Source organism: Mytilus trossulus, chromosome 10 (assembly GCF_036588685.1).
Source record: "Mytilus trossulus isolate FHL-02 chromosome 10, PNRI_Mtr1.1.1.hap1, whole genome shotgun sequence".
NCBI lineage: Eukaryota > Metazoa > Mollusca > Bivalvia > Mytilida > Mytilidae > Mytilus > Mytilus trossulus.
The window spans coordinates 54,640,414-54,667,423 of record NC_086382.1 but is presented as its reverse complement, the minus strand read 5'-3'; the positions used below and the strand labels follow the sequence as shown (position 1 = coordinate 54,667,423).

The 27,010-nt window shown below is 34.3% G+C and overlaps 1 protein-coding gene across 1 annotated transcript in view; it reads left to right on the top strand.

The window, feature by feature from the left end:
- The window catches only part of LOC134686355 (uncharacterized), a 114,344-nt gene that overhangs the window by 70,845 nt on the left and 16,489 nt on the right, over positions 1-27,010 (top strand). Inside the window, exon 7 of the mRNA XM_063546030.1 lies at positions 10,293-10,534. Within this exon, the coding sequence (XP_063402100.1) occupies positions 10,293-10,534 (242 nt within the window). The remainder of the gene's footprint in view (positions 1-10,292; positions 10,535-27,010) is intronic.

The window sequence follows — 27,010 nt, the reverse complement described above, 5'->3', positions numbered from 1 at the left end:
ATCTTTGTTTGTGGCCTACATGTACATGTACATATCCATTGCAAGTTCAAATTTTCAATTTGTTGGGTGTTGTATGAGGAGTTATCTGATTTCTTGTTAATTGAATACTGTTATTTACCTATATCTTGAATATTTTATATATATTTTATTAAAAGATTATCCATTTATTGTTTACATACCATTTCTATGTTTTAATTAATAATAATTGCACAAAAATGTATAAATCCATGTGCTACCCTACATTTGGCCTCACACTGTAAAGTCATATCACTTCCTGTCTTCTACACAAAGACTAATGAAAAACAGATGGCATTTCTTTCACTGGCTCAAATGTCTAATTGATGATAAGGAATGAATGTATGTAATTTGTGTTTACATTTTTTCCATGACTTTCCATTTCAAAAATATTCTAAGTTAAGATTCTACAATTTTCCATGTAAAAAATATTCCAAGTCAAGTTTCCATCCTCTTTTCCATCTCAAGAATATTCTAAGTCTCCGTCATCTCATTTTCTATCCAAAAAGTATTGATGAATAAGTAACACATATAAGTTTTCCATCTGTGATGGAATATTTTTCAATGAAATTCCATGGAAATCCATGGAAAAAAAGAAATGTCCATCATTTTCCATCATTTTTTCATGGAAAAAGTTGAACTGCATGGAGATTCTAGAGATGGGTTAGTAAAATGACTCCATAAGAAATGAATTTCTTTATGCCCCTGAAGGGGGCATTCAATTTTACCCTTGTCCTTCTATGTCCCTACGTCCCAAAGTTGGTTTGCCTTTTTGGTGGCATCAATTTAACTGTTCTAGAGTTATGCCCCTTTCCAAATGAACACTTTGCATTAGTTTGCCTCTACCAAATGTTATGAAACTTATACACAATGCTTAAAACCACACAGTTCCGGTCATAAAAGTGACATGATGATTAATTACTATAAAAACAACCCCTACATTAATACCTTCTTAACAATGGATTACATTACAGTCACGTCTCAGTCCTTACAGCTGAAAGGACGTGCTGAATCATATAATGCACAAAATGTGCACCTGAATATGATCAAATAAATGATCTAGTCTGCGCGTCTGTCTGTCTGTCCGTTTGTTCAGGTTAACGTTTTTGGTGGAGGTAGTTTTTGATGAAGTTGAAGTCCAATCAACTTCAAACTAAGTACACATGTTCCCTATGATATTATCTTTCTAATTTAATAACCACATTAGACTTTTTACCCCAATTTCACGGTCCAATGAACATAAAAAATGATATTAAAAGTTTCAGGTTAAAGTTTTTGGTCAAGGTACATGTAGTTTTTGATTGAGTTGAAGTCCAATCAACTTGAAACTTTGTAGACATGTTCCTTAGGTTGTGATCTATCTAATTTAAATGCCAAATTACATTTTTCATCCCAATTTCACAGTCCACTTAACATAGAAAATTATAGTGGGCGTGGGTCATCCGTGTACTATGGACACATTCTTGTTTCATGTTGATCCTGATGCATGCTCTTATGTATGGTTACCCAATTTTAACCTCTCTGGACTACCAAAAAGGGGAGCTCAGCAGGTCCATCTGCACTACAGATCCAAACAAGCAATCCCTGAGGAATTTGTTTGATGTTGAGGATTACATTTTAGGGTCCAACATTGGTCCAGCACTGTTGGCCTGGTCTTCATTTTATGGCCTGTACTAGTATCAATGGCTTAGTGTTAATACCAGGTACTTCAACATCCCTAAACTGTATGGAGAGTCGATGGTGGGGAAAACCCTTATTGCTATGTTTGCCGCCTGGCTTACTGGATGTACGGAGACTCACATAGCCTCCAGGTAAACAGTATTTTATTATTCAATTAAGGGTGTACTTAGGTGAGGTTTTGGAATAAATGTCAAATGTTCAGACTCCTTGGTGTTTTTACATAAGATACAAAGTGTTTTGTCCCATAACACCTATTTATCTTTTAACATAAGACTTGATAGCTCCCAAAAGGTCATTTCACAAAATTTTAGCAGGTTCTTGATTTTCTTTTACATGATTAGAGACCCAAATAATACCAATGCAAATATAAGGTAAAAGTCTGTTTCAGCCTTTTCTCGTCATATTTTATAAATTAGATATCTTTAAAAGGAGCTCCATGACCTATCAATATTTTTAGCTTATTTTGATCCTTAACTAGTACTCTTTCAGCTTAAAGTGTCAATTTTGAATTCTTGATTTATTTTTATTTTACCTTACACCACTTAAGTACATCCTTAAGGTATGAGTTATAAATCAATGGGTATGCTAAATAATCTAGGTATTAAACCATTCGAATAATTTGGTTTTACACAAAAAGTCGGATTTGATCACCTGTTCTCTTATTAAAAGGAAAATTGTATATTTTCAAATCATATTCAGTGAAACCAATGTATAATAATTTAGATAAGATATGGTGTGAGTGCTAAACAAGCATGAATTGATGTTGAAATGAATGCATATTTAAATGTATTATTCAATATTCTTCTTTCCTCACAGACAATATTTGATTATCGAAAGTAGGAATTGTTGGAACAAGTAAGATTGCACAAAAGTACAAAAAAACTTGTTGGTATTTTGTCATGCGGTCGATTATGATAATATAGCACAATTATACACTGATAATTGATACAATAATACCATTTCTTCTAATTTGTGAAGTACTTAATTGAATTTCTTGCTTTGACAGTTGTACCTAAGCCTTTGTGAATTCATGGTTTACCAAGTCAACACTGCCATTTATATGGGATGATCCCACAACATCAAATTATGTCAGTCAGGTTGCAGTGGACGTATACAATGGCTGTGTACATGGCAAGTCCACAGACCATTCTTCCAAGACCCCTGTAACTGGCTGCATGGTGACTGCCAATTTTGACTTAAACAACTTCATGAAGTAAGTACTTGCATTGTACAAATTCTTAGTGAACAAATAAATCTCACAAACATGGAATCAATTTCATAATTGCATGTTTGGTCACAATAGTCTAACACAAGTCCAAATTTGATTCTGTAATTACACACTTTTTAAACAAAGTACTTCCCTTTGTCAATCATATACTGGTTCCATTACGGAAAAAAATGGCTTTTTCCAATGCAAAGCATGAAAAGTTAAAAGTGTTGTATCTGCCGTTTAACTAGTTTTTTATAAAATTAAACTTCTGGTGACAAAATCTTTTAGCTAAACAACAAATTATTGTAATTGAAAGAGTTGAAAAACTTTTAAGGTTACCCAAATAACACACAAGTTAATATGCTCTTTTCCTGAACTCTCCATTTTTACTAAAATTTATGACCCTCATAAGTGAGACAACAAAAAACTAGAGGCTCTAAATAGCTTGTGTTGCTCATCTTGGTATATGTGAATACTAGTATTAAACAAAGAACGCAGATGAATTCATGACAAAATTGTGTTTTGATGATGGTGATGTGTTTGTACATCTTACTTTACTGAACATTCTAGCTGCTTACAATTATCTCTATCTATAATGAACTTAGCCCTGTAGTTTCAGAGGAGAAGATTTTTGTAAAAGATTACGAAAAATGGTTAAAAATTGACTATAAAGGGCAATAATTCCTAAAGGGGTCAACTGACCATTTCGGTCATGTTGACTTATTTGTAGATCTTACTTTGTCGACATTTATTGCTTTTTACAGTTTATCTCTATCTCTAAGAATATTCAAGATAATAACCAAAAACAGCAACATTTCCTTAAAACTACCAATTCAGGGACAGCAACCCAACAACGGGTTGTCCGATTCATCTGAAAATTTCAGGGCAGATAGATCTTGACCTGATAATCAATTTTACCCAGTCAGATTTACTCTAAATGCTTTGGTTTTTGAGTTATAAGCCACGAACTGCATTTAACCCCTATGTTCTTTTTCTAGCTGTGGCAGCCATCTTGGTTGGTTGGCCGGGTCACGCTACACATTTTTAAAACTAGATACCCAAATAATGATTGTGGCCAAGTTTAATGTAATTTGGCCCAGTAGTTTCAGAGGAGAAAATTTTTGTAAAAGTTAACGACACCTGACGCATAGTGATTGGAAAAGCTCACTTGTCCCTTCGGACCAGGTGAGCTAAAAATGAAATCTCTAATAACAGGGTCAATTACAGAAATTGGTAAATGGTCTACTGTGCACCACTTATTGCGGACCTCTTTTTGTATTGTTATGAGTTACAATTTATGACAAAAATAAGCAAAGACCCATCAAAACAACATCTGATAAACAAATTTAATAATACTTTTAGATATTTGGATGATATTTTGGCTCTCAATAATGACGACTTCAGTATGTATATTAATGAAATTTATCCTGCTGAACTTACTTTAAATAAAGCTAATTCACCTCAGAAACTTACAAAACCTTTAAATAGACTGATTAAGAAGGGATATAATTACGATACTGTTGTCAAGTCATTAAAGATTGCATATTTTGGCGTTAATATTGAGTCACTGATAAGGTCTTTGCGTCGGAACTAAAGACATTTATTCTAAAAACAGTTGTTGGCATGACACGGGTTATGTTCTTCTTATATATGTTATGATGGTATGATACTAAACCCCTAACGGGAAGGATTGTGCCTGATGTTCATATGATGAAATCAAAATCTTTCAGTCTGTTTAATTGAAGTCTGGAGCTGGCATGTAAGTTAACTGCTAGTAGTCTGTTGTTATTTATGTATTATTGTCATTTTGTTTATTTTCTTTAGTTACATCTTCTGACATCAGACTCGGACTTCTCTTGAACTGAATTTTAATGTGCGTATTGTTATGCGTTTATTTTTCTACATTGGTTAGAGGTATAGGGGGAGGGTTGAGATCTCACAAACATGTTTAACCCCGTCGCATTTTTGCGCCTGTCCCAAGTCAGGAGCCTCTGGCCTTTGTTAGTCTTGTATTATTTTTATATTAGTTTCTTGTGTACAATCTAGTATGGCGTTCATTATCACTGAACTAGTATATATTTGTTTAGGGGCCAGCTGAAGGACGCCTCCGGGTGCGGGAATTTCTCGCTACATTGAAGACCTGTTGGTGACTTTCTGCTGTTGTTTTTTATTTGGTCGGGTTGTTGTCTCTTTGACACATTCCCCATTTCCATTCTCAATTTTATTATTACCAAATGGTAATGATGAAGCATAAATATATAAATATAAATGACATCTCATACTTTAACTGAATCACGCAAAAGACCTAATTTATAGATATGACATTCCCGAGATTATTATGTTATTCTATCTGAGGATGTACATGAGATACTTATGTTTTGTCCCACTTTCTGAATTATAACATTTATCATTGATTAACATCATCTAATTATTTAAATAATCAACTATGAATTACAGCCATATTTGAAAACAGCAACATATATCTATAATGTCATGAATGTGATAAGAATAATGAAATTGAAGCTAATTTTCACATTAAATACAGTTTTATTCATGTAACTATTTTGTTTTAATTACAGATATTTTAGCCGGGTTCTTGTCATAAAGGTGGAACCTCCAACAAAAGAGAAGAGGCCTGGTGATGCCAAGGTCTTGGAAGACAATTCCAAGTTGGCATCAGCTGCATTCACCATAGTGCTGAATGTCCTGTCGACTATCACATTTTTGTATCGCTGTGGAGCAGGTGCACCAGGAAACATTGATGATGCAGAACAAATTCCTGGAGCAGACCTGCGAATACTGAAGGGGATAGCCTACCCTCTGTCCGTGGCCAAAGTTGTTAATATTGTAAACATTCTTATTGTTATCGAAAATTCTACAGTAATTTTATTTCATATAATTATTTCATGTCTTTTAACTACCGTCATTTGATAAGTTCAGGGATAGTTAAATTTTAAACTATATTTTCGAAGCTAGTTTAAAAAACGGCTGATAGCAACCAGCATAAATTATATAGTATTGTTATTTCTCCATGTAACCATTGTAACCCAACATTCCCATGTATGTAACCATTGTAACCTGATTCTCCATGTATGTAACCATTGTAACCCGATTTTCCCACACATGTAACCTTTTAAACCTATATCTCCATGTCTGTAACCATTGTAACCAAATTCTACATGTATGTAACCATTGTAATCTGATTCCCAATGTATGTAACCATTGTAACCTGATTCCTCATTCATGTAACCATTGTAACCTGACTTTCCCATATATGTAACCATTGTTACCTGATTCTCCATGTATGTAATCATTGTAACATAATTTCCTATGCACGTAACCATTGTAACCCGACTTCACACCCATGTAACCAATATAAACTGATTTCCCATGTATGTAACCATTGTAACCTGATTCCCCATGAATGTAGCCATAGTAACTAAATTCTTGAGTATGTAACCATTGTAACCCGATTCTCCATGTATGTAACCATGATAGTAACCTGATTTCCCATGCATGTAACCATTGTAACCCAACTTCCCCATGTATGTAACCATTGTAACCTGATTCCTCATTCATGTAACCATTGTAACCTGACTTTCCCATATATGTAACCATTGCTACCTGATTCTCCATGTATGTAATCATTGTAACCTAATTTCCTATGCACGTAACCATTGTAACCCGACTTCACACCCATGTAACCAATATAAAGTGATTTCCCATGTATGTAACCATTGTAACCTGATTCCCCATGAATGTAGCCATTGTAACTAAATTCTTGAGTATGTAACCATTGTAACCCGATTCTCCATGTATGTAACCATTGTAACCTGATTTCCCATGCATGTAACCATTGTAATCCAACTTCCCCATGTATGTAACCATTGTAACCTGATTTCCCATGCATCACGGTGGATATGGTTGTCCTGCGAGAGAACGTACTGTGCTGGTGATTTGGTCCTGACGGGTGCTGGTGGGTCCTGATTCTGTGCTGGTGGGTTTGTTTACATTGTATCGTAACGGCAATAAAACGACTGTTTTGTTGCTTAATTTTTCTCTGATGTGTCATAAGTACCATGCAAAGTATATTACAACAATATTATATTGCAAAAGTCGTGCAAGTTTGTTAAACGGAATTGTCCTGACGCTGTGCTGGTGATAAGAAAAACGGTCCTGATTCTGTGCTCCTATGTCCTGGTTCTGTGCTTTTATATTTTAGTTAAAAGTGGCATATCTTCAAGATCATTGATGCTGTACTGTTATTGACTTAATAGCTGTCGTCTGCTTTCTTGAAATTGACATTGTTGTGAATCTGTTTACTGTTATTATGAGAGAAAAAATACCCCTATTTTAAAAAAAAAATTAAACTAACTGTAATCTTATTTATTGGCCTGTTAATGGAACCCTTCTTGCTCCCTTTTAAGATAAAATATGTTTACGATTTTCGGGATTACGATCATTTAGCAAGATCACCAAAATACGTTGTAATTTATACAATACTTATATAAAGTAGATGATGTGATATGTTTGTTGTCAATGGACAAATTTCCATAAGAAACCAAAGGAAGTATGTGTTAACTACCATACGTTATCGTACGACCTTCAACAATAACCCATAAAATAAAAATGTAAAAGGTTTTGCATAAAAATGGAGAGCAAAAATATAGAACAAAGGACTTTCTGAGCGTTTGAATCATGTCTTTAGCAGCTTAAAACACATTTGTTTGTGAACAATTTAGTGCTGACTATAAGAATGACAATAGTATTGCGGGTTTGTTTGTTTGGTGCTGATTTTTTTTTTGGGGGGGGGGGGGGATGGGGATAAGTTAGAGCGAGGTTACAGTGAAAGCTTGGAATAGTTTCCCGTAAGATTTAAAAGTTGTATTGTAAAAGAAAAAAATGTATCTTATTCATTAAAAATCACTTGCTGTAGGATTTTTGCAACACATTTTTTTTTGTCTAAACGGTTAGCGGGTATATTTTTTTTCGAAAGTTCGATAGAACACTAAAAAAAAATCACTATTTTATGAAAGGGCAGGCTAGAATATGTCAGAGAATGAAGACGAGATAACCTAGAGAACACTAGTAAAATTAAGATTTCTTAGCTTTTTTCATTTCAAAATAAATATTTTTGATTAAGAATTACGGGGGAGGAAGTGAACAATGTGTCCTTCTTTTCTATATATAAATATTTTTCATGAATAAAAATAAAATGTGCCTTGATTATAATTGAAAATGAGTAAATGGAAAAAATACCCAACTAAAATACACTTTTATTTTAATATTGGTAATATCACTAAGCTTTTAAGTTTTGTGTGTCAAACACACAATCTCTGTAGTAATGACTCCTTACTAAGATATTTCACTTTATTCATTTTTTTTCTGCATTTTTTTATATTGTGAATTCATAGTATTATTATTTTAAAATGTAGCCTTAATTTATATTTTAAAAAAACTGAATCTAAAGCCAGATATATCAAACATTTTTGTTTCCATCTATCCGTTTTCAGGACTTTAATAATCAACAATAACACGCCTGGAAAGTAAAATGCGTACTCGGCTGTCTGTAATCGACCATTTTTAGACACCCCAGGCTCCTAAAAAAACAAGCCGGGGTGGGGGTTCAACGATGCTTATTAAGTACTTATATCAATATTTTATATTTTCGTGTACGATTTATGACCCCTCCTGTGGCCTGTCAATTCGGAAATGTGCAAACTGCAATAGTATCAAAACAGCACAGACAATGAATAATAGAGATATAATTTTGTACGTATATCAAGGGGAAACTTCTTTCAAAGCATTATTATTTATAGTTCATTATTGTATTTAGTAGAAAAAGAGAATTTAGTGAAAATAAAATCACTATTTTTATAGAAAATTCACAGACCTTTGTACAGATTTTTGTTATGTTTAGCATGGGATCAACACAATGATTCATTACCGAGTAAAAAAAAATCAAAATGTCTATCTACCTTGCACATTTCAGAAAATTCAGATCAGATAACGAAACTGGTTCCAGCAACATTTATAAGCAATTTAAGATTGTGACCCTCACAGTTTCCATTCACCACAAATATTCTCGTTACAACGAATCATTTTAAATACAAAATACGTGTTGCATGCAGCCTTTTGTTTATCTTTTAATATATGTATACGGATAAAGTTATGAAAGGCAGCAGGGTCATCAGGGTGAAGAGTCCATGTCATCTGAAATAAATGCTAAGCATAAATCTAGAAAGCGACATATAATCATGACATTAAAAAAAAGTCTCTTCTTTTCGACTTTTTTCGAACAAATTGACACATAAAATGAATTATATAGTATTGTGGAATTTTTAACTTATTTTAGATACTATATATTGTTATCTGATATTGGACGAAAGATGTTGCCCTTTTATGTTATTATGTAATAAGTCTTGTATGATTTTAAAATTTAGTGTCTTGTGTATAATTCGGAGTTTAGTATGACGTCCATTATTACTGTACTATTATGCATATATTAGGGGCCAGCTGAAGGACGCCTACGGGTGCGGGAATTCTCGCTACATTGAAGACCCATTGGTTGCCTTCGGCTGTTGTTTGCTCTATGGTCGGGTGGTTGTCGCTTTGACATATTCACCATTTCCTTTCTCAATTTTAAGTTCAGATCATTTGAAAACACATATTAAACAGCCAAATGGATGCACAAGATCTAAAATAGGAGTCATAGATCCTGTTGGCAACAATTATCTGGCTAATTTTATTGATTTTGTAACATTTGTTACAAATATGACCTACTTTTTATCCAAAATCACCAGCACCGTATCAGGACCCACCAGCACAATGACAGGACCCACCAGCACAGTATCAGGACATGAATAAATTGAGAAAATGCTAAATTTTAATAAATTGCAATGTTTTTTCACAAAACTGTTTTGTCGTGTGGATTGCGGTATAGAAAGCGGACTCTATGAGCATTTTTGTTTTATTTTTTCAGTTCGAGATTTTCTGAAAATGAGCATTTTTGTGTTACGCTTACTGAAACAGTTTAGAGGGTTAATTTTTTAATGGTTTATATATGAACCCATAAAAAACGAAATTGAAAAATCTCAACTGTTTTCTTCCATTTTTTATGAGTGAAAACGTCAAAAATCATCATTTTCGTCTTTGTTTACATTTTTTCATTGATCACCAGCACCCGTCAGGACCGAATCACCAGCACAGTACATTTTCTCGCAGGACAACCATACCCACCGTTATGCATGTAACCATAGTAACCGGATTTCCCATCAATGTAACCTGATTCCCTATGCATGTAACCAATGTAACCAAATTCTCGAGTATGTTACCATTGTAACCTGATTTGTGGTAAATCATACATATTCTGTAATATATTTTGTAGGACTAGAAGAGAGTGCAACAGAAGTACCATGAACTTTTTGAAAAGAAAATTTGAACATATATGGATTTTGAAAGATGGTTCTAAGAAATGTTACTATGGAATGGTAACAGCTGTATTAGAGAAATCAAATGGAGACGATGATGCAGTTTATGAGGTCAAATATGATGGTGAGAATGGTGCTATTAAATTGAACCATCAAAAATTATTGGAAGACTACAGAAACTCATCATTAAAATTCATAGGTATTTAACTAAGATTTGTATAGAACATTAAGCATATGTTATGAGAGTGTCAGCGTCATCGTCATCATAATCTGAAGATGTTTGATTTCTTGACAATAACTGGCGTATAAGTGGTCTTTATGAAATTGTAGCACAAGATTTGATACCAGAAAAAGAAAGTAAGAATTGATTTTGGGGGTTATAATTGTCCTAACTGTTTTGTAAAGAGGAACCAAAAAAATAATTTTCCTTTTTTAGAACAATAAAAATAAGAATTTATGTATTCCATTCTCTAACTTAAATGTCTCAGTTAAATGTTATGAAACTTATTCACAACATGTATCACCACATAATACAGATCAAGTAAAAGAAGTAAAAATAGGTTATTGACTTGGGGATGAACGGCTGATGGGCTGGCAACTGCCAAATGATGTCCCTTCATTTACATGAATACTTTTTGAAAATAATTGATATCTAAATTTGCACAATTATTTTCAAAAAGTATTCATGTAAATGAAGGGACATCATTTGGCAGTGGCATCGACCCAGTGGTGTAAATAGTTATCAAAGGTACCAGGATTATAATTTAGTACGCCAGACGCGCGTTTCGTCTACATAAGACTCATCAGTGACGCTCATATCAAAATATTTATAAAGCCAAACAAGTACAAAGTTGAAGAGCATTGAGGATCCAAAATTCCAAGAAGTTGTGCCAAATACGGCTAAGATAATCTATGCCTGGGATAAGAAAAAACTTTTGATTGCCTAGACCAAATGGTATGAAACTAATACACAATGCTTATTACCACATAATACAGATCAAGTTTGAAATTGTGTGGTCTTACTCATATGTTTTTTTTTACTTATGCCCCTTTATAAATGTAAAAATTGCTGAATTTTCCGTTTCTGTTCTCTTTCTTTAGTTTGCCTCATCCAAATTTAATGAAACTGATACAAATTTGCTTATTACTACAAAATACAGATCCAGTTTGAATTTTGGTGGCATCACTTTTACCTTTTGTGTGTTATGTCACTTTATAAACTTGCTTATTTATTCGTTTCTGTTCTCTAATAAGATATAAAAAGATATGGTATGAGTGCCAATGAGACAACTTTCCATCTGAGTCAGAATTATTTATAAAAGTAAACCATTATAGGTCAAGGTACGGTTTTCAGCACTAAGCCTTGGCTTACACTGACCAGCAAGCTTTAAAGTGCCCCAAAAATTACTTGTGTAAAACAATTCAAACAGAAAAAACCAACGGTCAAATCTATTTAAAAAACCGAGAAACGGGAAACACTTATGAGCCACATCAACAAGTGACAACAACTGAACATTAGATTCTTGACTTAGGACAGTTGCAGACAGTTGCATTGGGTTAAAATGTTTTAATGGTACCAAACTTTCAACATTATCTGAAACAATAGTGTAACATCACAACATAGAAAGACATACTATGAAATATCAATTGAGAACAATTTTTTATTAGGACTCTTAAGATTTCAATATATATTCAAATCATATAACCAATTCTAAGTTCTTTGACTACATTTTATTCTGTGTCAGAAACCTTTTATGTGTCAAATATTCAATTGCAATTCAAATTCAGATCTGCATCAAGTGCGAATATAGTGTCCAATTTTTGCCCCAAAACAGTTCAGGGTTGGACCTCTGTCGTGGTATCCACCTACACTTGATGAAGCAATTAATTTTTGAATGAAGTGAACTCTTTCATATGGATAATTATCTATTTTTGATTAAGGATATATTTTATTTAAGAAATAAATCATGGAGGCACTAGATATGTTGGAAATTTTCACAGGCCATAATATTAAAATTGTATCCTGAGTGTTAGCAAGTGATAAAATAAAAGAATAAAATCGCCCAGGCCATGAGTAAATTCACTAAATAATAACTTTCCACACTTTTTTAGCTCACCTGGTCCTTCAGTGAGCTTTTCTCATCACTTGGCGTCCGTCGTCGTCGTCAGTCGTTGTGAGCGACACAGGCTCTTAAGAGACTCTAATTAGTTCACCTAGCCCAAAGGGCCATGTGAGCTTTTCTTGTCACTTGGCGTCCGTCGTCATCGCCCGTCGTCATCGTCCGTCGTAGGCGTAAACTTTTCAAATCTTCTAGAGAACCACTGAATGGAATGAAACCAAACATGGCATGAATGTTCCTTATGAGGTGCTGACCATAAGTAAACTTCTCTTCCTTTCTGTAATTTGAATTGCTGGATCATGAATAAATCTAACTTGTTCTCAGTCTGCTTGAAACGAACAGATCTTTTAATCAATAAATGCTCCCTTTAACCCCTGCAAAATCAAAAATCACTCTACAAAAATCAAAAGTCCTTGAGATTAACATGTATCTTATTTCAGACCATTTGAAATAATTCAACCCCCCCCCCCCCCCCTCCTTTTTCAGTTTTTTGCTCACCTGGCCCAAAGCACTATCATCAAAACACAATTTTATCATGAATCCATCTGTGTCCTTTGTTTAATGTGTACAATGACCAAGGTGAGCGACACAGGCTCTTGAGAGCCGCTAGTTTTAGCTCACGTGGTCGTTTGCTTTTCTCATCACTTGGCGTCCGTTGTCGGTTTTTTTTTACAAAAATCTTCTCCCGAAACTAATGAGCCAAATTTAACCAAACTTGACCATAATCATCATTGGGGTATTTCGTTTAAAAAATGTGTCTGGTGACCTGGCCAACCAACCAAGATGGCCACCATATCTTAAAATAGAACATAGTGGTTAAATGCAGATTTATGCTTATAACTCTGAACCAAAGCATTTAGAGGAAATCTTACATAGGGGTTAAATTGTTAATTAAGTCAAGATCTATCTGGCCTAAAATTTTCAGATGAATTGGACAAATGATTGTTGGGTTGCTGCTCCTGAATTTGTAATTTTGAGGAAATTTTGCCATTTTTAACGTGAATTTTGTGACAAAAATGTCGGTTATTGATTTGGGACTGTACAGCGGCAGGGCAGTTGGCCCGACGTTGCTTCTACGCATCCCCTTACGTTGGCCAAACGATGCTTTGAGGCATAATTTCTTGGTATTTTTAGCTCACCTGGCCCACAGGGCCAAGTGAGCTTTTCTCATCACTTGGCGTCCGTTGTCCGTCGTCGTCTTGCGTCTGTCGTCCGTAAACTTTTACAAAAATCTTCTCCTCTGAAAACTACTGGACCAAATTTAACCAAACTTGGACACAATCATCATTGGGGTATCTTGTTTAAAAAATTGTGTCCGGTGACCCGGTAAACCAACCAAGATGGCCACCACGGCTAAAAATAGAACATAGAGGGAAAATGTAGTTTTTGGTTATATCTCAAAAACCACAAAACTTTAAGAGCAAATCTGACATGGGGTAAAATTTGCTGGTTGCTGCCCCTGAATTGGTAATTTAAAGGAAATTATGCTGTTTTTGGTTATTATCTTGAATATTATTATAGATAAGAGATAAACTGTAACAGCAAAAATGTTCAGCAAAGTAAGACCTACAAAAAAGTCAACCTGACCAAAATGATCAATTGACCCTCTAAGGAGTTATTGCCCTCTATAATCATTTTTTTACAATTTTTCGTAAATCTTAGTAATCTTTTAGAAAAATCTTCTCATTTGAAACTATTGGGACAATTAAACCAACCGTGGCCACAATCATCATTGGGTTTTTTAGTTTTAAAATTGTGTCCGGTGACCTAGCTTACTAACCAAGATGGCCGCCACGGCTAAAAATAGAACATAGGGGTAAATTCAGTTTTTGGCTTGTACATATAAAACCAAAGCATTTAGAGCAAATCTGACATGGGGTAAATTTGTATATCAGGTAAAAATCTATCTGCCCTGTAATTTTCAGATAAATCGGACAACCTTGTGTTGAGTTGCTGCACCTGAATTGGTAATTTTAAGGGAATTTTGCTGTTTTCGTTATTATCTTGAATATTATCATAAATAGAGATAAACTGTAAACATCAATTATGTTCAGCAAAGTCAGATTTACAAATAAGTCAACATGACCGACATGGTCAATTGACCCCATAAGGAGTTATTGTCCTTTATAGTCAGTCAGTTTTTAACAATTTTCCACTGAAACTACTGGGCTACGTTCATTATAGATAGAGATAATTGTAAGCTGCAAGAATGTTCAGTAAAGTAAGATGTACAAACTCATCACCATCATCAAAGCACAATTTTGTAGTGAATCCATCCGCGTCCTTTGTTTAATATTCACATAGACCAAGGTGAGCGACACAGGCTCTTACAGCCTCTAGTTTAAATCAGTTTCGTAGCAAAATGGCAGGGCGCATGCAAGGAAAAATAGATGTCGTCATTGAATGTATTTTGAACTTTTTTTTATGCTTATTTAGTGTAATCGTACTGTTTAAAATAAGAAAAATACAGTTGAAACGTCATTCTAAAAGGAAGAAATTAATGGCGTCCTCCGTGGAGCAACATGTGTTCAACAGCCGTTTATTTCAATGTTTTATGTTTTGAAAAAGGCCTTCTCGGGTGAAAGTTGTAAATGTCAATTCTTTGACCTCATTTGCGATCATTTGCATATCAATGTTGATATTCAGTGGCAATATAATCCATTATTTCGTTGAAAGTTGGGTGAACATGTTGTTAAAGTTACTGAAAACCCATGCATGCAAGTCTCCTTTCGTGTTTTGGAAGTTTAATCAGAGTCCAAATTAAAAACATGTGTCAATGTTTTCCATCTAACACGTGTTTTCCTGGTGCTCAAAAGTGTCATCAAGGATATTTGGAACTCATTTGCATATTGTCACGATTTTATATTTTCACATATGATAACTAAGAAGATGCGTCACTGATGAGTCTTGTGTTGACGAAACGCGCGTCTTGCGTACTAAATCATAATCCTGGTACCTAATAAAAAAAGGTAAACTGAGTATGTCTCACATAGACGATAAGTTGATTTTCAAAATTTTTTAATACAAAAATACTCAACAACTCTTTTCACAATTACTTGCATTGAACGTTGGAATGTGTATTCTTCGCATTTCATTTTATTTTTAACTCTGACCTTATATTGTCCAATTAAAACTCAGGGTTCCCTTCTTAATACATGTGATATATCATGTGATTCTAATATGTCGTCTGTAAAATGTGTAAAAAAATAACAAAATTAAAATGTCTGATTCTTCAGACGAGGAATTCTTCGGTTTTGAATCCGATGAAATTGCGCAGGCTGCTAAACGACACGAGCAATTATTAATAGATCAAGGAATTGGTGATGATTTTGAATTCAATACTTCAGGAAATGAGTCCGAGTACTCAGAAACAGAACCTATTGATGATACCATTCCTATTTATAATGTCATTGACCAAGTAGTCCCAGATATAGACAATGCTGGAAAAAACTGGCATAACAATTTTGATGTTTATGAAAGGGGTTTACCTTATTTATTTCAACCTAGAGGTCCAGATGGAAGGGCAACCGGCCCAGCTACTATTTTAGCTGCTGATAAGGGTCCTATTGATTTCTTCAAACTGTTCTTGAACGACATATTATTTGAACATATAATTAATGAAACTGAAAGATATGCCAATAAACAAATTACTGAAAACCCAGACGGTAATAAATCTGCATGGTCAAAACCATGACTAACAGAAATCAAAGCTTTCATAGGTCTTTGCTTTAATTTCTGATGGGAATTGATATTAAACCAAAAACCAAACTATACTGGTCACCATTCATGGAATCTCCAACATTCGGAAAAACAGGACCCAGAAATAGATTTATGCAAGTCATGAGGTACCTTCATTTTAGTAACAACCAAAATGCACAACAACCGGGTCATCCGTCATATGATTTACTCTATAAAATAAAAAAAAACATCTTGAATATGTTTAACAGATCAATGAAAAGAGAATGTGTCCCTTCACGCCAGGTCTCTATAGATAAATGTATGATCCCCTTTAAAGGAAGGGTCAAATTTAAACAATATATGCCAGCCAAACCAACTAAATGGGGTATAAAGATATGGGCACTTGCAGATTCAAATAAAGGATACATCTGATATACAGATGTTTATACAGTAAAAACTGATAGACCACAAGGCCAGTTGGGTGAACATGTTGTTAAACTAGAGGCTCTTAAGAGCCTGTGTCGCTCACCTTGGTCTATGTGAAATTATCACCCCTAGTTTTTGGTGAGGTGTGTGTTGTTTATTCTTTGGTTTTCTATGTTGTGTCATGTGTGCTATTGTTTATTATGTTTGTGTTTTTCATTTTTGGCCATGGCGTTTTAGGTTTGTTTTGGATTTTTGAGTTTGACTGTCCCTTTGGTATCTTTCGTCCCTCTTTTTTCAAACAAAGGACGAAGATGGATTCATGACAAAATTGTGTTTTGGTGATGGTGATGCGTTTGTACATCTTACTTTACTAAACATTCTTGCTGCTTACAATTATCTCTATCTATAATGAACTTGGCCCAGTAGTTTCAGTGAAAAATGTTAGTAAAAATTTATAAATTTTATGAAAATTGTTAAAAATTGACTATAAAGAACAATAACTCCATAGGGGGTCAATTGACCATTTTGGTTATGTTGACTTATTTTAATGTCTTACTTCGCTGTACATTATTGCTGTTTACAGTTTATCTCTATGAACGTTATCTATAATAATATTCAAAATAATAACCAAAAAGGTCAAAATTTTCTTAAAATTACCAATTCAGGGGCAGCAACTTAATTACGGGTTGCCCAATCAATCTGAAAACTTCAGGGCAGATAGATCTTGACCTGATAAACATTTTAACCCAGTCTGATTTGCTCTGAATGCTTTGTTTTTTTAGTTATAACCCCCTGAATATTCACATTGATATGCAAATGATCGCAAATGAGGTCACAGAATTGACATTCACAACTTTCACACGAGAAGGCCTATTTCAAAACGTTAAACATTGAAATAAACGGCCGTTGAACACATGTTGCTCCACGGAGAACGCCATTAATTTCTTCCTTTTAGAATGACGTTTCAACTGTATTTTTGTTATTTTAAACATTATTTTAGCTCACCTGGCACTGCAATTTCGTTACGAAACTGATTTAAAAAAAAATATGCCTCAAAACATCATTGGGCCAACGTCAGGCGATGCATAGAAGCAACGTCGGGCCAACTGCCCAGCCGCCCTGTGTTCCCAAATAGGCTTCCTTTGAAAGAACTGCATGTCACCCCTAGCATTGATACCAACAGACCGTTTTAACATGAAAACAGCTGGTAAACCACTTCTGTTCTTGTCGACATTTTTGTCACAAAAACCTGGTTAAAAATGGCAAAATATCCTCAAATTACCAATTCAGGGGTAGCAACCCAACAACCAGTTGTCCAATTCATCTGAAAATTTTAAGCCAGATAGATCTTGACTTGATTAAAAATTAAACCCCCATGTAGGATTTGTTCTAAATGCTTTTGTTTCAGAGTTATAAGCCAAAATCTGCATTTTACCCCTTTGTTCTATTTTAACCGTGGCGGCCATCTCGGTTGGATGGCCGGGTCTTCGGACACATTTTTCAAACTAGACACCCCAAAGAAAATTATGACCAAATTTGGATTAATTTGGCCCATTAGTGTCAGAGGAGAAGATTTTTGTAAAAGCTAACGACGACGACGGACGACGTCGGATGGACGACGGACGCCAAGTGATGAGAAAAGCTCACATGGCCCTTCGGGCCAGGTGAGCTAAAAATGTATAGAGGGTGCTGATATTATTGGGCAGGGACTCATTACCATGTATATGTTTACAACCTCTTTTCAACACCAAAACTAATCCAAGACCTGTTTGATAACTATCAAACTGCAGCATGTGGAACAGTTCGCAAAACAGAAGTGGTTTACCATCTGTTTTCATGTTGCAACGGCCTGTTAGTATCAATACTAGGAAGCCTATTTCTGGTGGTTTATGGAAAAACAAAAAAATTGTAACAGCAATTTCTACAATTCATGATCATTCTATGTCTGAAGTACAGCGGTTGGTTCAAGTAATTGGTCAATTTAACAAAGCAGACATACCATGCCCAAAAATCATAGTCGACTACCCTTAGTACATGGGAGAAGTCGACCGAGCTGATCAGTATATATATACAGTACCACTGATTGAACCATAAAACATAGAAGTGGTATAAAAGGGTGGTATTTTTTTATTTCTGGAAATTTTAAAGCATAATGCATACAGGCTATTTTTGTTGAGTCCTAACCATGAAACAGTTGGCAACTCACCTGCTATGACATTTCTAAAATTTTCCCGAGAAATTGCCAGTAGCTTGATTGATGGTTACTGTGGCATTAGTAACAAAGGTTGTCAAGCTGCAGCCCCAGTACCATCACGTCTCACAGAGAGACATATGCCTAACAGTGTTGGAAACAAATCATGGTGCCATGTGTGTTTTGCAAAGGTTGCCGCTGGTAGGCAGGAGAAGAGAAGACAAACCATTTATGGATGTAATGAATGTGTAAAACACTTCTACCTACCAGAGTGCTTTACAGTCTACCACACAAAAGACAAATACTGTTGATTAACTAGTTATTCTTTAAATCGTTTGATACTTTGTTGGAAATCGTTTGAAACATTTATACTAATCATGGAGACTTCAATTACCGTATAGCGGGTTATTTTCGCGGGTGTAAAATTTCGCGATTTTCATTGAATAAGGTATACGAAATATTTTGGCGGTTATTATTTTGGTGGATTCAACATTTTTAACATTACCTTTGCATGCACACTTTTAAATTGGCGGAATTTATTTTGGCGATTTTGTTCTATCCGCGAAAATAAGAGAAAATTTACACCCCGCGAAAATAACCCGCTATACGGTACTGTTAGAGAAAAATATTTGAACTTTAAAAACTGTGTGAATTATAAAGTTAAACAGCTTTCAACCAGTGCCAGTGGTTATCTGCATAAAAAACTTTTAATGTTTCCGAGACTCTTTTCTAGTTAAAAGTAAGTAATAGACCACTTTCGAGTTCATCCGTCACCGGAAAAAACTCGTCATTTATACGCGCCTTTATCCCCGTCATCTGTGCGTTTGGGGGCGTCGTCACTTCCCTACAATGTTGAGCGAGTGGTTGGAAAATTATAATTCTATATTGTACGAATTAATCGGCAAATTGAATTCTGAAAATAGACAATCAACACTGCTGTCATTAGGGAATTGTCAGTAAGTAGCTACAGAGCAACCATTATTTCTAGTTTATCCTGCACAAAGACGATCACTAAAACGCATGATGAACGTAAATAGTGCAGGGATACAGGCGAGTCCCTCTTTCTGGTAAATGACGTCATAAAGGCGTGCATAATTGACGAGTTTTTGCCGGTGACGGATGAACTCGAAAGTGGTATATTGTTTCACCTGTTCATAAAAGTTGGATTGTTAATTAACTTGTAGTTGAATGTATTCCATTTTCTTTAAAATTCAAATCAGAGTACACATTTTTGTGTATTGACCCTTTCGTCTATAAAGATCTCGGAAGTTTCTGAATTAAAAAAGGCAATGACAACATTACACAAATCAATGGCTGAACGCTGAAACATAGTAAAAAAGATGGATGGATAATGAAAGAATATCTCGATTTTCCCAAGTCAGGAGTCTCTTACCAATGCTAGTCTTTTATGATTTTTTAAATTTCGGTTCATTCATACGTTTTGAAGTTTGGTGTGGCGTAAACCAGCAACATCCGATCAGCCTGATCGGTAAGACATGCGCAATTAAGATTTGACTGATAAGGTGATGTAGGAGGTACAAGATGTATATAAACAGCAGCTGACAAATGTAAACAAAACAAATGCACTTGCTTAGGGAATTTATAGCAGACGATTTAATTATCTTATTCACTGAAGTCAAATTAGTTATGGTTTGTAGTAGATATAATTACAAGAATAAAAGAAAACAAATATTTTCTTACAATTATGTTTTAATGATTTGACCTAAAAAAAATATGAGATGAAATATCATAAACTAACTGATCCCAGATTTCAGACCACATGTTATAAGATTTCCTTTTCAAATTTTTTTACTTTTACTTGTCTTCGTGGGTTTTTTGCATCTTGAACAGTTTTTAATGATGTGGTTTTCCTATTTACATGTTCATTCCAATCCAATACAGCTAGATTTGTCCGAAGAATATAAACTTGTTTGGAGAAGTTAATTCTCTTGTCGTGATATTGAAGAATTGCATAATTGAAACTTTCCACATGATAACTGTCCATCCAATGAACATAATCAGTTGGCGATTTATATACCTGGGTGATCATTAGAACCCAACCTAATAACATCTCTGCTTTGGGATCCTTGATTAAATATTTAGTTGGTTCATAATTCGAATCAGTTAACACCTTGATAATTCAGTACAGTGTTCGTGATTGTTCTTATAATGTTCAACTATATTCAATAGACTAAGTTTAAGTTTTACTGGATCCTTATTGCAATTTTTCATTGCCCAATACAGGTGAGTTTTAATACTTGCGGAAAGCCGATAACTCAGGGTGCCACGTTTGTCCTTTCTTGTATCTTGGTCAAGAACAAATGGTCTAGATTTCTTTTGCTATGTTTTTAGTGGCATGCCAGGTATCATTTGTTGATTCTGTGTCAATTCCATTAATACGGATAATTTGTTAACACTGGTATTTCTGTCATGACAGTGAACACGAGTTTTCAAGTCGCACTCATCTCTGAGATTTTTAAAATATTCGTAAATCCTCTCTGTGCCTATAAGTTCATGTTTTTGTACACTTGTACAATCCACTTTTGAAATTGTTTCAACACGTAAAACTTTATGTGTTCTGGCACCAAGGCAAACAACGTCTGTGTACATAGAGTTTTTTTTCTGGTCCCATGTCTTGCATAAGTTACAATATCGATACTTTCTTAAAGTTCATCATAGGACATGATGTCCTCCAAGAGAGCAGTTTTATAAGACTCTTTCACTAGCTGTGACACTACCGGTGCATATTTCTGGAAAATACTATTCAGCGTAGTCTCTCCAATAGTACCAATGTTAGATGCCTGACAAAATCTGGAATACTGGTTTGGTAGGATTCCTGGCACATAAAATCCATGAGACATTCTTAGATTACATAGATATTTGTCTCCCATATACGATGAGCTTGACCAGAGTAGTTCATGTTTTTCCTCACATTTAAGTTTACATACTCAAACATGAACATTAATATCAGTTGTGTAAAATGCAACTGACTTTTACAAACTTTTCCATGGTTTATCACTCTTTAAATAAGGTTCTCGATTGATGTTTCGGCAGTGACAAAAAGTTTCTGAGTTGATGTTTCCTCATTACATGATGTAAAAGAGCAGTCCAAAAATGGAATGTTGTTTTCCTCAGCCATATGTTGATCTTCATCTAGTTGTGTTATATTGTTTTTAATGTAGAATGTCATTATTTCAAATAACATGTCTTTATTTGTAGTCCTGTTTGGGTTCCCACCACCCATTGCCTTTTTAATGTCATTGGTCATTTCATATATCAAGTTTTTCTCATCAATAGATCCAGAAGAAAAAAATATTTTTCCATCAATAGGTTTTGGTTTGTCTTTCCACATGTCATTCCTTCTTTTCACACTCTTAACTTTATCTTTTAAATATTTTCTTTTTCTGCAGGTTGAATATTTTCATTCATATTTACGGCAAATGCTTCCATGATTATGAAAAATTCTATTTCTAAATTTCCCTCAAAAATTTGATAGCTACTGATGTTGGACATTCCAATTTTCACTCAAAGCAGGGGTGAATAAAAATTAAGTTTTACTCTAAAAACAGATATATGTTTCTATACTTTTTGCAAGTGTTTTTGGAAGATGTAATTCAATATTTTTGAGATTTTAATTGTATTTATAATGCAATTATTGAAAACTTTCCCTCAAAAAAATAAATGAAATGTGGATTCCCTCCACTGTCAAAATGCTATACTTCACTTTTTATCTTGGGTGAACTTGGGAAACAAGAGCAGAATATAGAAATTTGATAAAACATTGTGTCAATTCCTCAAAATGCAAGGTGATACTGGCACACCTAAACTGTTACACATGACATTTTTGAAATCTGCAGTAAAATGGAAAACCAAAATGACCAAAATGTTCTTTCTTTGACTGTAACTGAGGAACACAAGCTTGCAATTCAGGCATTTTTTAGCCACAATGATTGGAATCTTAATGAAGTAGCATCATCAAGTACATCTAACCTTCATTTAGAAGATAATGCAGAAAACAATATGATTGCAACTAATGAAGTTGAGCACCCTGTTCAAAGTGGGTCAAATCAACAAAGTACTGAAAATGATACCAATAATGAAGATATGTGTCAGGATGGTTTTTGTTGTCCTTGTGTAACACAAAATAGACAAAGTTGGATAAATGTTGGACAGAGAGCAAATGCCAGAAATAGTGGAATAAGAAAACTAAAATATATAAAATATAATGATGCAGGATAGAGGAGCATGGAGCAGTCCTCAATATCTCGCGAAAACATGCAGGCTTTTAAATAGAGATAGGGTTAATGAAAATGTCGTTATCGTCAGGAGAGAGGTTATTCCTGATTGTGTGTTAAATCTGGTGAGGGAATTGTACCCAAATCCTAAATCTAAACCCTACATGGGATATAGCTGGTACTAATTCGTTATATACTTTTTTTTATTTCAACCGTAGTGACTAAAATTATCAAACCTTTTTGACCTTGTTTTATTACTTTGTACTCAATGTTTATATACAATTTAACTTATTGGATTAATTAACAAAATGAGTTTTCTGGAAGGAAAGTTTATGTAATGTTTAAAAGGGATTTAAACATTGGATATTTCTGTAAATTAGGTGGGTGCTGTCTTTATGCAAGAACTTTATTTACCATGTGCGCTTGTTTACAAACAGAATCAGCTGTTGTCAGGCTCCGCCTTCAAAATTCAAATTTGAACTAAAAATCTGCTTTCAGATTTTTAATAATGTTATATTTAAAAGATAGAAAGATATTTAATTATTTTTTTTCACATAATATGTTGAAAATTCTTGGAGGAACACATGTAACAAAAATCATAATAAATTACAAGTGATAATAAAAGTTATTCATAAAACATTGTCTCTGATTTGAACCCTGTCAATTATTTACATATTTTAGGAAATCAAAGGATGCAACCCTTTTATACTCAGGTTGCTGATATTTTTGGCCGGTTATCATATTGGTCCACAGCGAGGTCTAAAGGGTCTAAAATTGAACATTAAACAGGCTATTATTTGACCTTGGAGTTATTTTTAATTATGGAATTTGCCTAATTGTTTTTGCTTGAATTTTTTAATACATTCCTTGTTTATTTGGTATTAAAATGTTTTCAGCGGTTTATAACACTTCCCATTCAATGTTTTTGTATAGAAGGTGTTGTGCATGGCAAAGTACATTCTATCGAAAATGGATCTTTGTAAAAGAAAGTTTTGTGCGCAGCACAGATAATTAAAGTACAAAAAAACATGGAATTTATTAAAAATTTCGAGCACAAGAAATGATACAAATTCCATAAATAAAAATTTTAGCCTGTTATTTGATTTCATCAAAAAATGAATGCTTATGGTTGTTTGATATGCTGAATCTAACCATGTATTTAGATTTTGAATATTGGACTATAATAGGTAAATGTCCAATCAAAAATGTTTAAGTTTTTAAGTTTAAGTTCTTAGACCACATTCTTTCTGTGTCAGAAACCTGTGTTGTGTCAACTCTTTAATCACAATCCAAATTCAGTGCTGTATCAAGCTTAAATAGTGTGTCCATACTTGTCCCAACTGTTCAGGGTTCGAACTCTGCGGTCGTATAAAGCTGCACCCTGTGGAGCATCTGGTTAACATAAGAAATTATCGGACTATAGATAAAATATCACGTTGTGATTGGTTAAACGCCGTCACGTGGTGACCCCCTATGAGACCGTAGGGGGTTAGTAGGTTTCATAGGGGGTTTATGACGCGTTAATGGCGACGTCATCTATTAATGTTGTTGCGTTTCGTTGTTTATTTTTCAACAAAACGACGCAGAAAAAGTCCAGCGTCCGATAAATTCGTTATACGGTTAACTACTGACCCCTACGGATCCATAGAGGGTGAATAAAATTCATAGGGGACTCGGCCTCCGGCCTCACCCCCTATGGATTTTACTAACCCTCTATGGATCCGTAGGGGGTCAGTATCGAACCATATAACTTATATTGGTATTTTTAAATATTTTTTCTTTTGTTAGCATATTTTACAGAATATTACCATAAAAATGGATGTGAAATACGTTCAAATACCTGAATGTACTCGATGTCTGCATATTGAATTATATTTAGGAATGATGTCTTTGCACTGATCATAAAATTTAGTTTATGTTTTGATTAGTTTGTGATATCGACAATCCTGGTGTAATAATTAAATTTATCTCGCTAAAACCTAATACATTGTTTCAAACATAAGCGAATCCTACAAATTGAGATATTTACACACCTTAGGATGGTGACAAGGGAATGTCACCATCTAAAAATGGAAAAATCACGATATGAAATGACAACTCATCTCTTTTATTTCATGAACTATGTTTATTAAATTATATTTTTTATATATATTTTACATATTCTTGAATGATTGTAAGGTGTACATATATTTCCCGTTTGGTTTATATGACCGTGACCTCATAATTATCTTGGATCAGTTTAAGTTTATGTGATACCTGTAGTAAAGCTTTATATTTAGGACTATCAACATAATATCTTTGGTTAGTAAAGAAGGCAAGACATTTCAGCGTGTTCACTCTTGTGTTTATTGTATGCAATCTAACAGTGTTTTAATTTTCATGCACCCTTGGTTTATGTTCTACCTACTAAATACTTTTCTACATTGGATAGAGGTATAGGGGATGGTTGAGATCTCATTAACACGTTTAACCTCTCCACAATGTTGCGCCTGTCCCAAGTCATGAGCCTCGGGCCTTTGTTAGTCTTGTATGAATTTTGGAAAATGACGCGTCAGCGGCATTGTTCCGATACCATTGACCAGAATAACAGGAAGTTGATTATTGCCTCCGCCTACCGCACTCGGTTTCATATTTACTATTTTACAAACTAACTGGTATCTGCTTGTATTCCGCTACACTCGAACAAAGTGTTGTAGTTGGAGGGGAACTAGTATGCATACTTTTTTTTATTTTCAACAAAAATGTTGACCTGTCCATAGAAAGGCTTGTATAGTCCGCGGTTTTATTCTCCAAAATTGGACCTTCCAGAGGGGGTGCGGACTATAGAGAACAATAAGCAAGGAATAAGAGAACAAGTTCAATTTCGCGGCGAGGTGGTTTATTTACGTTCCGCCATCTTTGTTATTGATATTGTAAAGGGCGCTCTCATCATTTTTCAAACTCATAATTTTAACTCATCCATATTAATAAGTTATTATACGACCGCAAAAATTTTAATTTTTTGGTCGTATATTGGTATCACGTTGGCGTCGTCGTTCGAATACTTTTGGTTTTTGCACTATAACTTTAGTTTAAGTAAATAGAAATCTATGAAATTTAAACACAAGGTTCATGACCATAAAAGGAAGGTTGTAATTGATTTCGGGAGTTTAAGTTTCAACTGTTTAGGAATAAGGGGCCAAAAAAGAGCCCAAATAAGCTTTATTCTTGGGTTTTGCACCATAACTTTTGTATAAGAGAATAGAAATCAATGAAATTTAAACACAAGGTATATGACCATAAAATGAAGGTTGGGATCGATTTAAGGAGTTTTTGGTCCCAACAGTTTGGGAATAAGGGGCCAAAAGGGACCAAAACTAAACTTTGTTTGATTTCATCAAATATTGATCAAACATTGAATAATTGGGGTACTTTGATATGCCGAATCTAACTGTGTATGTAGATTCTTAATTTTTGGTCCCGTTTTCGAATTGGTCTACATTAAGGTCCAAAGGGTCCAAAATTAAATTTAGTTTGATTTAAACATACATTGAATCCGTGGAGTTCTTTGATATGCTGAATCTAAAAATGTACTTTGATTATTGACCCAGTTTTCAAGTTGGTTCAAATCGGGGTCCAAAATTAAACTTTGTTCGATTTTATCAAAAATTGAATAACTTTGGACCTTAATGTAAACCAATTTGAAAACGGGACCAAAAATTAAGAATCTACATACACAGTTAGATTCGGCATATCAAAGAACCCCAACTATTCAATGTTTGATGAAATCTTTCAGTTTTGGACCCTTCATCAAAAATTGAATAACTGGGGTTCATTGATATGCAAAACATAACTGTGTATGTAGATTCTTATTTTTTGGTACCGTTTTCAAATTGGTCTATATTAAGGTCAAAAGGGTCCAAAATTAAACTAAGTTTGATTTCAACAAAGATTAAGTTAGTGTGCTTCCTTGATATGCTGAATCTAAACATGTACTTAGATTTTTGATAATGAGCCCAGTTTTCAAGTTGGTCCAAATCAGGATT